The sequence below is a fragment of the Poecilia reticulata genome, chromosome 2 (assembly GCF_904066995.2).
Source record: "Poecilia reticulata chromosome 2, P_reticulata-male-v2, whole genome shotgun sequence".
NCBI lineage: Eukaryota > Metazoa > Chordata > Actinopteri > Cyprinodontiformes > Poeciliidae > Poecilia > Poecilia reticulata.
The window spans coordinates 21,197,074-21,210,872 of record NC_088831.1 but is presented as its reverse complement, the minus strand read 5'-3'; the positions used below and the strand labels follow the sequence as shown (position 1 = coordinate 21,210,872).

At 41.4% G+C, this 13,799-nt stretch overlaps 2 protein-coding genes across 5 annotated transcripts in view; one reads left to right on the top strand and one right to left on the bottom strand.

Annotated features, from left to right (window-relative positions):
- Positions 1-8,539, top strand: part of LOC103478280 (putative ribonuclease ZC3H12C) — a 32,034-nt gene extending 23,495 nt beyond the window's left edge. For both annotated transcript variants that reach the window (XM_008432012.3, XM_008432020.2), the window contains exons 2-6: positions 1,923-2,780; positions 4,984-5,123; positions 5,279-5,513; positions 5,828-5,934; positions 6,327-8,539. In XM_008432012.3, the coding sequence (XP_008430234.1) occupies positions 2,023-2,780; positions 4,984-5,123; positions 5,279-5,513; positions 5,828-5,934; positions 6,327-7,777 (2,691 nt within the window). In that variant the 5' untranslated portion in view covers positions 1,923-2,022 and the 3' untranslated portion in view covers positions 7,778-8,539. The remainder of the gene's footprint in view (positions 1-1,922; positions 2,781-4,983; positions 5,124-5,278; positions 5,514-5,827; positions 5,935-6,326) is intronic.
- A 3,074-nt stretch (positions 8,540-11,613) lies between these two features.
- LOC103478268 (radixin) overlaps positions 11,614-13,799 on the bottom strand; it is a 45,057-nt gene continuing 42,871 nt past the window's right edge. For all 3 annotated transcript variants that reach the window (XM_008431999.3, XM_008431985.2, XM_008431990.3), the window contains exon 15: positions 11,614-12,574. In XM_008431999.3, the coding sequence (XP_008430221.1) occupies positions 12,410-12,574 (165 nt within the window). In that variant the 3' untranslated portion in view covers positions 11,614-12,409. The remainder of the gene's footprint in view (positions 12,575-13,799) is intronic.

Genomic DNA, 13,799 nt, shown 5'->3' with positions numbered 1-13,799 from the left:
CCATGTTGATGTCAAAAGTCAGAGGAGGATGTGCAGAAGCGCTTGACGTAATGAGTGGCCCAAATAACCACAGGGCATCAGGAGAACCGTCTCCAAACGCACAGCCTGTCCAAGCGTAAACCAGTTGGCCTGCAGTTACAAATTCAGGAGATGTTCTTTTGAAGTTTTGGGCATATAACAAACCTTACTTGTTGCGGTTTTGATTTCAATCAGATGAAGCTTAACCCTTCAGCTGCTCTGTGGTGTGGATACGTTCCAGACGAAGGTTTTTCAGAGAAACTATTCTAATAATTTGGAGATTTAAGATAAAATTTCATGGGGGTTTTTCTAATTCTTACAGTGGAGGAGTTTGGGGTTGTTACTTTTAATGTCACCATGTGATTTCATAGTTTTGCGACAGACTGGCGACCTGTCCAGGGTGACCGCGCCTCTCGCCCGGAACGTTAGCTAGAGATAGGCACCAGCACCTCCCGACCCCACAAAGGGACAAAGGTATTAGAAAATGGATGGATGGATGGATGGACTTCATAGTTTTCCCACTTGATAATTCCCAATAGCACCTGCAAAACTTGTTTGAAAATTATATCCTAGTCATCTACAGATTACTGGTTTATTCCCATAATTACTAACCTGTTTGTGACTCAGAAACCTGAAGGGATCAAACAAATTGTTCCTGAAGAACGTCTCATGCTCGCTGATTTGACTTTTGGTTTAGTTTCTGTTGCCGTGTTAGTTTTATACTTTATCTGAGTTCACATTTACTTCTCGTCAAGACCAACTGATTACATTTTGTCCTAGTCTGTTGTGTTTGCTTTATGTGGCAGCAGAGCTCATCAGTCCAAATATGCAAATGATTGGAAGTTTAACAGCAAGTAAAGGAGGACGTACATGACCACCTGGAATACTTACTCTCCTTTTAATCGCAGTTTAAACTTGCACTGTTTGCTTTTACAAGCTAATATCACACATTCCCAATAGGTAAATAAGACAGGTGTAGCAGGGAGGAGTTGTCTAAACACATCACGATTAGGCATGGTACACGCACACACACACACACACACACACACACACACACACACACCTACCTAAGTTTAATTTAAAGAAATAAATTGTTTATTTTTATTAACTGTGAAGAAGCCAGAGTACCCAGAGAGAATCCACACATGCAAGGAGAGGGATTGCAAACAATCTCTCTTCTGCATCCTTTCTGCACAGAAACACAGTTAACCAGCTGTCCATGACTGACAGAGTTAAACGATGTTATTACATATTTCTTAAAGAGGACCTATTATCGGGGGGAAAAATGATCACTTTTTGCATGTTTTTACTTTCATTTGGGTCTCAATTGCTTCTAAAGTCCAAGCGCTTAAAAACGCCCAACTGAGCTGTTTTTGACAATCAGGAGTTTTCAAAAGCCTCCCGATTGTTAATCGACTGGCATTGTGCCGTCACCTAGCAACTGAAGTGGAGCTCCAGCATGTTTGGTCATCTGGTTTTAATGGCTGTATGCGCTGTGCAATGGCTGCTGGAAAAATCAAGTGTTTTGTCATTGACTTGCCATCCAGAAACCACTTGCTGCATTCTTGCTGGTTGTGCAGGAGGCGACGCATTTGCTTTTCAAAGATGTATGTTTGTATGATTGCGAGTCTGTTTGCAGCCATTTTCACATGTGAGTGTAAACGTAGATTGGGGGACGTGGGGCCGTGGCCAGCAGCTTGTTTGGATTAAAAGCAGAGGCGGTCCTAGCCCGTTTAGTGCAAACTGTTTCTTTCACTTCAGGTATTCTCCGACTTAATCCATTTACAAATTCTTTCAGCTTCCATAAAGTAGCACTGAATATACAAATCCAATGTGCAAATTCTGCAGCATTTCCCTTAAAACTAACCAACAGTTTTTGTTTTTCCTCCTTGCTTCCCTTGCAGGACCTGTCTGTGAGCGGTCAGATACCAGATACTGGTGTGGGCTTGATCCGGTGCCTGGGAGCTCACAGAGGAAGAGGAGCTGGATGTATGAAGAGGCTTCATGGGCCTGAAGGACCATCTGGAGGATGGAACTGGCCACATGCTCAGCCTGGGGCTGGATCTGGACTATCTCCATGTGGATGGTGCTGAGAAGCAGACGCATCCAAACACTCTGAAGGCCTCCGACGTCCTGCAGGTCCGAGGCGGCGCCCAAAGCAGGAGCGGCTACAGTATCGGCGGGAGCACCAACAGTCTGAGTACAAACCTGAGTTACAGCAGCAGCAGCAGCTGCAGCAATTTTTCGGAGGAGAGCGCCATTTCTGACAATGAAGAAGAACAGCATCAGGTCATCTCCGATTCTGGACTCGACGTCTCCCACCGAGATCAGCTGGGCTTACCTCGGAGCTCCTCTCTGCAGTGCAAGCAGGTCAGGCTGGACCTGGCGCCACACCTGTCCACAGGAGATCTAACGCGGTCGAAAGCGCTAGCGCCTGCGGACCTTGTTTCGGACTGCCGCACCAAGGTGGAGTTCGCTCTGAAGCTGGGCTACGCTGAGGATCTGGTGCTGCTAGTCCTGAGGAAACTGGGGCCAGACGCACTTATTAACGACATGCTGGGAGAACTGGTCAAGCTGGGGACCAAGACAGAGATGGAGCAGCAGAAAGGTCCAGCTGTGTCCCAGTCTCCTTCCTCCTCTTTGTCTTCCTTGGCCTCCAGCTCGTCCCTGGAGTCCTGCCGGCTGCCGTCCCCTTCGCCACTGCTGGAAGACAAAGACAACTTTCGGCCCGTCGTCTTAGACGGCAGCAACGTAGCCATGAGGTGAGGAGCAGAGCTCTTCTTTCTCCGCAAAGAGAGGACAGCAGCTCACCAGCATAACAGAGTTATTTCAAAAAACCAATCATCGTTTTTCAGTGAGGTTTTATACCTAACTGAATTTTGACATTAGCAAACATTGAAGTTTTGAAATCGGATTTTCTTTTTTTTTCTTTTTTAAGTGTTGTGATGTGATCATAAATGTATAGATTTGGATATATTTTCTGGTTTGAAATCTTTTTATCAAAAAAGTGGAGCTTCTAGCTGGCTATTTTAAAAGTCTAAACACTAAATAAACTTTAACATGCATTAATATGCACAGTGGACTACCGCAGAAACTAACATCCACAAGTCTCTCTGTTTTTGGAGGCTTAGCCAATCAGAAGCAAGGAAAATCAATGGCGCTTCTCAATTGGCTGCTTTGTAAATGCCAGCCAATGTTATGTAAAGTAGCGTTAGGTTTTTCTTGAATATTTTAAATCAGATCTATAAAGTTACCCCAAAAGATAATTTCGAGTTCGGCTCCACAGACAAATCCACGTATAGGTGAGTCAGTGAATACTGGATTACAAATAGGTGGGAGTCGCTGTACGAAGGGTTGAGCAGGAGAACCTGCCAGGCCCCACAAACCTCTGAACATGACAGCCATGACATGCTGTCCACTCTGGATACTCGGCAGAAAAACATTGACAAGAGCAGGTAGGGTTTTCACCAAATTACTAAAAGAAAGGCAAGAAAATAAAAATATGACACAAAAAAAAAACTGCTAGAAGTTAATTAGCACAATGCTAATTGCAGCAGGATTTTCTAGTTTGCAAAGATTCCTAGCTTTGTAAATTCCAACCAAAGTTAATGTCTTCCAGGACGGCTGCTAACATTTCCAAAACATGCGTTCTCTGAGACACAATGAACTAAAATGTGCTCAAAAATATGAAATCTTTTATTTCACCTTCTTGTTTTATGGCTGTTTATAGATTCGCTTTGATTGCAAAAGACCTGACAACTTTTTTGGGGGTTGTTTACTTTCTCAGTTCTGAAAGTGGACCAAGCAAGACCACACAGTTCTGCTCGTTTGCAGTGCTGTCACCAGAAGCCGCTCAGGATGAGCAACAGGTGAAGCAGCATTGAGCGTGAGAGAAATACTGCAGAAAACAGAGCAGAGAGGCAGAGAGCATGGCATCCTGCTGGGGTTACAGGACACCAAGCCAGGGCTTTAAAAGGATTTCAAGCTTTGACATCAGAGATAAATCATGTCTCATATCTTTCCATTGTAGTAAGACTCACTTTTTCAGATGTACTAGAGTTTATTTGAGTTCTGATAAAGGCTTTCACACCTGGTAAAAGTATCAGGAAACAAAATCTGGAACGCATCAAGCAAACCAAACAGCTCTGGTTGGTCTTTTGGGACCTGAATGCAAGATTTGAGATACTCAACAATGCATGCTTGTCATCTCTTGATGATGGGCTGCATGCTGAGTTTTCAACAGGAGACTAACTTTGACAACAGAAATGTCAATCAAGCCTAACATTAAGACAACCTGGACAGACAATTTTTAATCTTGGCAAATGATGTCAGTCTTACAGAAAAGCAAACAGTAAACTGAGCAATATTTTTGCTCAGTTTACTGAGGAATGATCAGCATTCCTTCATAGAATAGGAATGTCATTTAAAAGGTCGATGGACTTCCAGTTTCCGTGATTCTTTTTTTTCTACAATAACCGTTTGGATGTGATTTTTTGCCAAAGGTCCCCTATGTCGTTGTAAGCTAGTTGAAGTGATGGATAAGGTAAAAATGTACCATTAGACTCATCGACCACTTCCTGCATGTGTGTGTTTAATGTTTTTCTGTCAATCTTTCAGGACAACAGGTTCAGGGAATTTCCTGGTGTTTATACTCTGGATTCCTAGATGGCTAATGTTTCAGTTTCAATAGTTTCATGCAGAGCCAATTGTGCTGAAGTACAACCATTTTTCAATTCACTCCTAAGGCACTGTGCCTGTGTTAATCACAACTGCATTGTGGGAGAGGTAAAATGTTAGTGACTGATTGCTAGGTATGCTAAACTGAAAAGACTGAAGCTCAACCGTTCTCAAGAGCTTTCCAGCTCGCCTCACTGTCATGGTAAAATGTAAAGTCAACTGAACTGTCAAACTGTAGAGTAACTTATGTAACAACTAAATGTACCTCATCTCTCTCTCCCAATGCAGTCATGGAAATAAGGAAGTGTTCTCGTGCCAAGGGATCCAGCTGGCTGTTGATTGGTTCTTGGATCGAGGTCACCGTGACATCACGGTTTTTGTCCCTGCATGGAGAAAGGAGCAGTCACGACCTGACGCTCTCATCACCGGTAACGCCCACCGGCGCTTTCAGGAATATTTTAAATCCCCGCATGACGCATGCACCTTTACTGCTGGAGGGAGACTTCATCCTCCACGAGACAAAACCAAGAACCGATCAACTTCTTCCTCTGTCTCCGTTTTGTCCTCCGTTCTCTTTTTGTAGATCAAGAGATCCTGAGGCGACTAGAGAAAGACAAGATACTGGTTTTCACTCCATCTCGGCGTGTTCAGGGGCGACGTGTGGTTTGCTATGACGACAGATTCATCGTCAAACTGGCATACGAATCCGATGGCATAATCGTTTCCAATGACAACTACAGAGACCTAGCCAATGAGAAGCCAGAGTGGAAGAAGTTCATTGATGAGCGGCTGCTGATGTACTCCTTTGTCAATGACAAGTAAGTATCTATTGGCAAATCCAGTCAGTGACAGAAAATAAACTAAGCCTCAACTTTTTTTACGAACCTTTCCCTTTAATTAAATCAACTTTAAGGAAACCACCAAAAACAACATTTGGGACGTTCCTTGGATAAAGTTTCCATATTAGCAGGAATATTGAGGGCTATTAAACTGATGGAAAGGGAAGAGCAACTTGTTCAGCGCACTCGATTTTTGGATGAGATTTTGATTGCAAAACAAAAAAAATGAACCTTGACTGTTGTGTGTTTGAACTCTTCTAATTTGAATCTAATTTTATGAATTGTACAACTAGATTCATGCCTCCAGATGATCCTCTTGGACGCCATGGACCGAGCCTGGAAAACTTCCTGAGGAAGAGACCTATTGCTCCTGAACCCAGGAAGCAGCCCTGTCCTTATGGTATTGTATACACACATATATATATATATATGTGTGTGTGTATTTCATGTTTTTTTCTCCAGAGATTGGAGTGAGGTTACAAAGGATAAAAATAATTTCATTGTTCAAAGGTATCAATGATGCAAGAAAATTCATAGCATTCCAGATACGCCGTGAAGGGAGCAGTGAAGGGAGTCCACTTGTTGGGACAAAACAAAAACAGGAAGTGATTCTCCCTTATTGATCAAAAAGACTGGACCGAAATGGTCAGGGAGGAAATCAGAAACATGACCATAACACTGCAGGAGCTGCAACAGCAACGAATACTTTTGATAAACATTAACAAGAAGTACTGGTACTTTTCAGATTCTAGTCCACTGATGAGGAAAATATATCTATTCTTTGTTCCCTAGGGAAGAAGTGCACATATGGCCACAAGTGTAAATTTTACCACCCAGAAAGAGGCAGCCAGCCCCAGCGCTCGGTGGCCGATGAGCTCCGTGCCAGCGCCAGAATATCGTCAGCAACTTCCAGAGGCCTGCTGGAACATACGATGAAGGCGAAGAGCCAAAGCAGCAGTCAACCAGAAGAGATGCCAGAATCTGACCCGGGACAGGGCAGTAAACTACCAAACCAGAGTCCTCGGAGCATGCCCTCTGACCTCACGGAGGACAGACTCCAAAGTTATTCCAAACCAGAAGGGTACAAGGGAAGCCACGTCATTGGGGGACATACTTCATCAGGGTTGTCCCACTCACTAGGACATCTGGACAGGTGGGCGCAACTCGAGGAAAGCAGTGGAGCCTACAGTTTGGGTTTAGTCGAAACTTACAACAGATGTGATTCTCCGGAGGGGGGCTGCAGGTCTCTGGTCAAGGCCTATTCAGGTCTCCGTCTTGTGGTGCCACAAACCCCAGAAAGTCTCTTAGCCGCTGATCTGAAAGCAGGTTCCCTGCCATCCGAATGCAGCAGCGACGGCAGCATTAGCTCAGATTCCTTTTCCCCCGACTCTATGTCAGACAACAGCCCCAAGTGCCAACATCACCTTCCTCACTACCATCATCACTATAGCGGCTCGTATGGTCATGTGGCAAGCCGGGTTTCCCCTGGAATGGGCCAGCATTCCCCTTATGGTTACTCTGTTACTCAGAGACCTCACGCGTCGGTCTCTGAGGAACTTCCTTGTCCAGTCAGCTCTCACTCATCTCCACGCCATCGCAAGACCCCTTCAGCAAGCATCGTACCACAGCATCAGCATCTATTTTTAGGTAACTATCCGGGGGAACAACCACCTCGTCTACCTCAAACATCTGCTGCTCATCCTCGTTCCCAGAACTCGCCCTTCGGTCCGAACGCGTTGGCTTCGTGGGAAGGGGACCTCCAGGACTCCACAATGTACAAAGGATCACCACTTAACTGTAGAAGAAACTACTCTGGGTCAACCCAGCACCCTCAGCATAAGACGCACTGGGATTCCCACCACGAGCCGTCGACCAGGCCCTGCTATGATCTGTTTTCCTACAAGAGCTTCCCCCCACTTCATGGCAAGGGTTGGCACACCCCTTGGGGCCAGCAGCTCCCATCATCCACCCACGGTCTGTCAGCTTCTAGTGTCCCACCGCCCCCACAGCAGTCCCTCAGGTCCATCGCCACTCACAGGAGCCACCTGCAGAACGAGCGTCACTACTCGGGGCATCTTTCATCGGGTCAGTACCAGGACCTAAGGGAGAGGGTTTTCGTCAACTTATGCGCCATCTTCCCACCAGATTTGGTGAGGAAGGTGATGGCCAAAAACCCTCACATGACGGATGCTCAAGAGCTTGCAGCCTCGATTTTGATGGAGAAATTGCAGCATGTTTCTTAAAACTTCTCAGGTTGACTTCTTCCAATCAAGTCAGCAATGAAAGCCTGCTGTAGCTTTGGGGAAGCTGTTCATCTAATGGCATCTTTGCAAATAGAAGTCCTAAAATGACCACATCTTTGTCTAAATGTGTCTTATTTCAGCACTTAAAATGGGAAAAGTTTGGGATTAAACTGTTGTCATAATAGTTCATAATGGACAGTTTATGGGGGAAACTTCTTCGTATTTATTTGTTATATTTTAAGTTATTGAAATTAAGTTTTTGGCACTTTCTGTTATTGTGTTTTATTTTTGTCTTAGCTTTTTCTATAAGGCCAATCAAATCAGGGTATAAACTGAACCGTCTCTCTCGAGACGTCAACACAGCCTGCGTAAAATAATATATTTATGTCTCTTATCTTTCTTCTTTATGTTGGAAATGCAGTTCTGCTCCAATCGCATTTCTGCTTCAGCCGGCTCGACTTGCTCATCTGGTTTTTCGGTCTGCGCAGAGACAGGTGCCACATTGGTTGTTGTGAGATGTTGTGGATTTCCCCCGGAGGGAAGTGAAACTGTAACGGCACCCACAAGAGATAGCAAAAACTCCACTTGAAAACCCCACGCTGTTTTTCACCAATGAGAGAAAAAAAAGCCATTTCCTCTGCTCAGACTCCCCTGTCAGCTAACTTCCTACTTCATCATGTCTTAGCACAGATTTTGTTTTCCTAAAACCACAAACATCCTCCCTCTTTTTTTCGTATCAAAAGAATAAATTGTTTCAAAGTATATTGCCAAAATGTTAATACTGAATTCATTTTTTTTTTTTTTTTAAATATGTTAATTTATTGCCTTTCACACGACTATGATGCGTAAGACACAGGGTCTCTGTCTAGTTTAATCTTCCAGAGATGGGGAATAAGTTCTAACCATAACTTTCAGTATCTGCCGAGTGCAACCTGTGGAAGAAAACCTGCAGATGATTTGACCAGACGAGCAGCTTGTAGACAATGGAAACCAACAGTCACGGTGAAAAGAAAGTACCTCTTTCAATCTTATGGTTTTGCATATCATGACATGGAAATCGTTTGGTTTACCAGGTTTTATGATTACTTCAATCTAACCTCTAGGGTAAAACTGCACAACAGATTCGACGCTCACGTCGTTTGTACCCAGGGATGAAGTCCAAGAGGAAAAGCTGAGCTCAAAAGAAATGAAGTACAAATGATTGAAAAGCTTTAGGATCATGTTTAGCAACAGAAAGAAAAATGCAGTCGTTTTCCTTGAGGCTGCTTGTTCCAGTCATGTTTGTCGTTTTGAAGGAATTTTTGGCACAAGTTTTCTTCCTAACAGATTCGGGTCGTTAAACTTGACCTCTGCTCCTTTAAGGTTGCACCACAGCTTTTCAGCAAAGCTGTAGTCTGCAACTTTTTTAGCGATTCTGTTGTAAATTTCCAAAACTTTTTTGGGATAACCGTATTGATATCTACCAGTACAATTTTTTTTTTTTTTTTTGTGCAAACTTCTGTGGTGCCTTTTCTGTATTTGTTTAAACCTTAGAAATGAAAGAGGGAATACTTTCTCTTGTCTAAGACTGGTTACCGTACGTTTGAGCTCTACACAATTATACTGGAAACAATAATTTCTTATATATATAAAATCTTACAAGACCGTTCATAAGACAATAATGATGACATGATTTTATTTTTCTAAATGTTTTGCCGTTTTATTTATTGTGTTGTGATTAATTAATTAATTTTGTTAATTCTGTAAACCTTCCTCGACTCTACAGTTAAGCCCAAAATTATTCAAAAACCCGACAGGTACTGACTCAAAATTAACTTCAGGTTTTTATTAAAAAAATAAAATTAAAAAAAAAAAGAAGTCAAAGGGTCCGTTTCTATTTTTAAGATTTTCTATTTTTACTTCCATTCTATTAAGAAATTGCATGCAACTTTATTTATAGTCTTCTTAAATATCTGTTTTTCTTTGTTGGCATTCCAGCAAAAAAGATTAATCATTGTGAAGAATTCAGTCTTTGAGATTAGAAGGCCTCCTTGCTATTAACTTAATCCAAAACATCCAAATTATCACTTCCACTAGAAAACAGACATGTTGGTCAGATTAAATCGAAATCTGCGTTAGATTTGAATTTTTTGGGCTCAAGTGGAACGGGTGTGAAAACAACACCCTAGCACCCAGCCTCCTCCCAAGTGTTGCATGTGTTTCCCCTATTATCATTGGGGGGGTTTTTTTCTTCTTAAAATTATATAATGTAACTTGAAACTGGAATTGTTCAAAGTAATATTACTCAGGTTTATGTATCCAGAAGTTGGGTTACTTTAATTCTTGAGGAACTTTCTGGACAAACTCATGCCTGCTTGGCATAATTTATAGTAGCTGAATGAAACCTCTCTTTGTTGATACAAATTGTATCCTTAAGTCTTTTAAAACAAAGTCATTGTTTTATACGAAAGTGTTTGAACAAAAGGGTTTCGAGCTGAATATTTTAGACGGCGCGGCCGACGTTTGCCACCTGCCGTACCGAGGCTTTTATTGGAGAAGGATTTTTATTCCTACCTTTTTTTTTTTGCGACATCACGGTAGTGCAAGACGTGTACTTTTGAGAGCAGATTGTAATACAATGTAGTTTGAAATAAAGAAATGATCTCTACCGCAAATCTGTTTTCTTCTCCCTCATTGTGGTTACCTTAAGCGCTGCCAAGTCAGGGCAGAGCAGGTCTAAACTCGATGTGATCATCAGATCAGTGCATCAGGTCTGTAAAAATATCATCTCTTGAAAACATGATCCTCCAACACTCCTGCAAAGTCGAACCCCTAACAGGCCTCGTCACCGACTGAACAAAGGTGTTAGCAAGGCGTCAAAAGCTGCTACATTGAGGCATGTCGTCTAATTAGCATTACAGATGTCTTCAAGCTTGTACGTTTTTATTACTTTTGTCGATTTCAAGTCACTTCAGGGACCATGGAGGTGTGTATTCCCAACTATCCTGCTCAAATATGAAGATACTTAGAGTAAAATATGCTTCAATGCTGGATCCTGAGGCTCCAAAGGGTTTTTCTGTGCTTACAGGTAGGTCAATGATGCTGGATGAAAATGGCTGTTTTATGGATTATACATAAAAATAAAAAGCATGTTGTATTAAATTAGCAAGTATTGCAATTGAAAAATTTCTGCAGTCCCCCAAAACTGACTGGTTTGAAAAAAAAAAGGGGAAAAAGTAAACTTTTCTGAAGTTTTAGTGCTAAAGGTCAGTTCATTTCACTTGCATAGTGGCTGTATGTTTTTTGACTTTGAAAATTGTTTTTTACTGCAAATATAATTAAGAGATTTGAAATGAACATGAATTCAGTCGACTGTCCTGCATGTGATTTAACCGAGACAATAAACACCTGATAACACTTCATTACATTCGTGAACTTTTCACATTGCTCAAATTTTAAACCATTTTTAATTAATATTATTCTAGACTTTTTTTTTTCAAATTAACACAATTTAACTAAATCTACATGAAAAAAAGAAAAGTAAATTAAGTTAGAAGAAATGGATTCGTAAGACTGGCACTATTAAATGTCTAAAATCATACATAACCATTAAATATTTTCCCACTTTATTAAAAAAAAAAAAGATTACAATGCACTATATCTGTCATATTTTACCAATATGCAAATTAATAATAGATAACATAAAAGACAAACTGGCTTCAAGCAGCTATTCCAGGCTTATTTCTTTGAGTTTTCATCAATGCTCAGAACCATGTTGTGCTTTGACTCTCCCCAACAAACAAAAACAAAAAATCAGCTCCATGAACTCCTGTTGAGGACCATATTCCTGCTGCATATTTGGAAATATAAAGTCATTCTTTATTATTACGGGGCAAAATACATATTTGAACAAAAGTCTGATTGGACAGAGAGAAATGAAAAACGAGCAGATCTGGTTTGCATATCGGTGACCTTTACAAACTTATTTCACGGATACATTAACGAAACAATAACAGATAAGCGACTGTCCCCAAAGAACCTGGAATCTAAAAAAGGAAAAGAAACGGTCAAATAAGGCAATTAAAAAAAACAAAAGAAAAGAAATCCGAGTTATGTTAAAGACAAAAGAAGTAAAAGTACATAATTAAAGCGTACCACCGTCGTCAGCGAGCTACAGCTACAAATGGCCTTTGTCTTATTTTAGTTTACTTAGTAAAGCACATCCATTCTCAGTTCAGTCTCAAGTTTTATCAGGGCGGTTCTTGTAATTGTTTTAAGTTACGACACATGCGAGCGTTAAAATGACCAGCGATGTGCAAGAGAGGGACATCTGCTGATTGACATTTTTGTTGGGTTTTTTTCCCCCTCAGCTGAATTTTTTATTTTTTTTAAATGTGCTTTGTTAGGTTGAGGGCGGAGCCTCTCGTAGCAGACAGGAGTGCAATGGGCCAGCTGCTTGCAGGCAGAGCTTTAATGAGGCTGAACTCGCAAAAAAAGCCTCACAGCTGCTGCTCTTCCTCCTGGGCCGAAACGAGCAGAGAAGGGAAAAAAGAAAAAAGAAAAGATCCCGGAGCGGCGAGAGCAGGCTTTTGGGCTTTGAAACAAGTAAAGTGAGGCGTTGACATGGCAATGCGACCAACCGTCGCTGCGCGTTCACATGGACTCGAACTCGTCGATGCGCTGCTTGGTGTTTCCCTGGCGGATCTGGCGCAGCGTCTTGTACTTGTCTCTCCCCGCCCGGACGTTCTCGGCGTGCAGCATGTCGTTCTGGGTTTTCTTGGTGTCGTCCCGGGCCTCCGCCAACTCTGAGCTCAGAGCCTGGAGGGACGGAGGGAGGGACACACCGTCACACAATCCATCACAGACATGGACCGATTTCAAACTCACAGAAACAAACTAAAAACAGACAGACTGGTGAATAACGTGTTTATGATCTCGGTGCTGAAAGATGCTGATATGTGTTGGGTTTGGTTCGAATTAAATGAAACTTTAACTTTTTATTTGAGATGTGATTCGATTGGTGAATGGAAGCTGGAGCAGACTGGACTAACACTCTTCAGAGTGGAAGTTTTTATTGCATGAAGACTTGGTGTGTTTTTTTTTCTTGTATCAGCAAAGTTTAAAAAAAATTAAGTCAGAGGAAGCACAGAAGGAGCAAGACGTAAATTTAATCAAAAAAATAAACTTTCTCCGTCCTTCAAATCAGTCTTTTATATTTTGTCTCATTCAAAATATAAAACAGAATAATCCGTCATGCCGACTATCGTCACTCTCTACAGTCTTGAATTTATTCCAAATCTGTCTTTCCACGGAGTGATAAAAATAAAAACTATCACCAAGACTTGCTGCTCTTTTTTACTATGATATTTTGTGGTACTACTGTGATAATAAAAATTATGATTAAAAATGTATTGCATGTTTTTAGGTAAGTGTATTACTGACTCAGCATTTATAGTGAAAAACAAATATTGTTCTTGAAAGACATTTAAACTTACAAAAGAGATTTCAGTGCATTTCAGTGATATAAACCACAATCACTGCATTCAATTATATTTTAAAACTGATTTTTTTTAATGCACATTAATTTCCGATGCTACTGTCAGTTTGGTTTTATTTGATATTTAAACTTATCGAGACGCTAAATCAAAGTTCTCATGATGATGCATTTTTGATGATAAGAGATAAAATAAATGCCCGTCCCTATACTCTGTAGAACACACTAATCTTTGACAGCATGTTTAAAAAAAGATAAAAATGTAAAAGTTTATGTGTTTAATGTTAACTGCATGGCTGATTTAAGACCATCGTCTCTACACGGGTTCTTTGAAAAGTAGCAGAAAAGTAAAACAAAAGCAAATTTTCAGGTTAGAAAAACAGGGAACTCTGAAAGCAGAAATGGGTAAAAACACATATTTCCCAGTCAGATTAAGTAACAGCAGCAACTAGAGATTGATAACAGGAACAAAAGAAAGATTCTGGTAAAGGCACTGAAATCTGCAAAATTGGCTGCGTTTGTGTCCAATCGTCAGGCGAATTTTGAGCA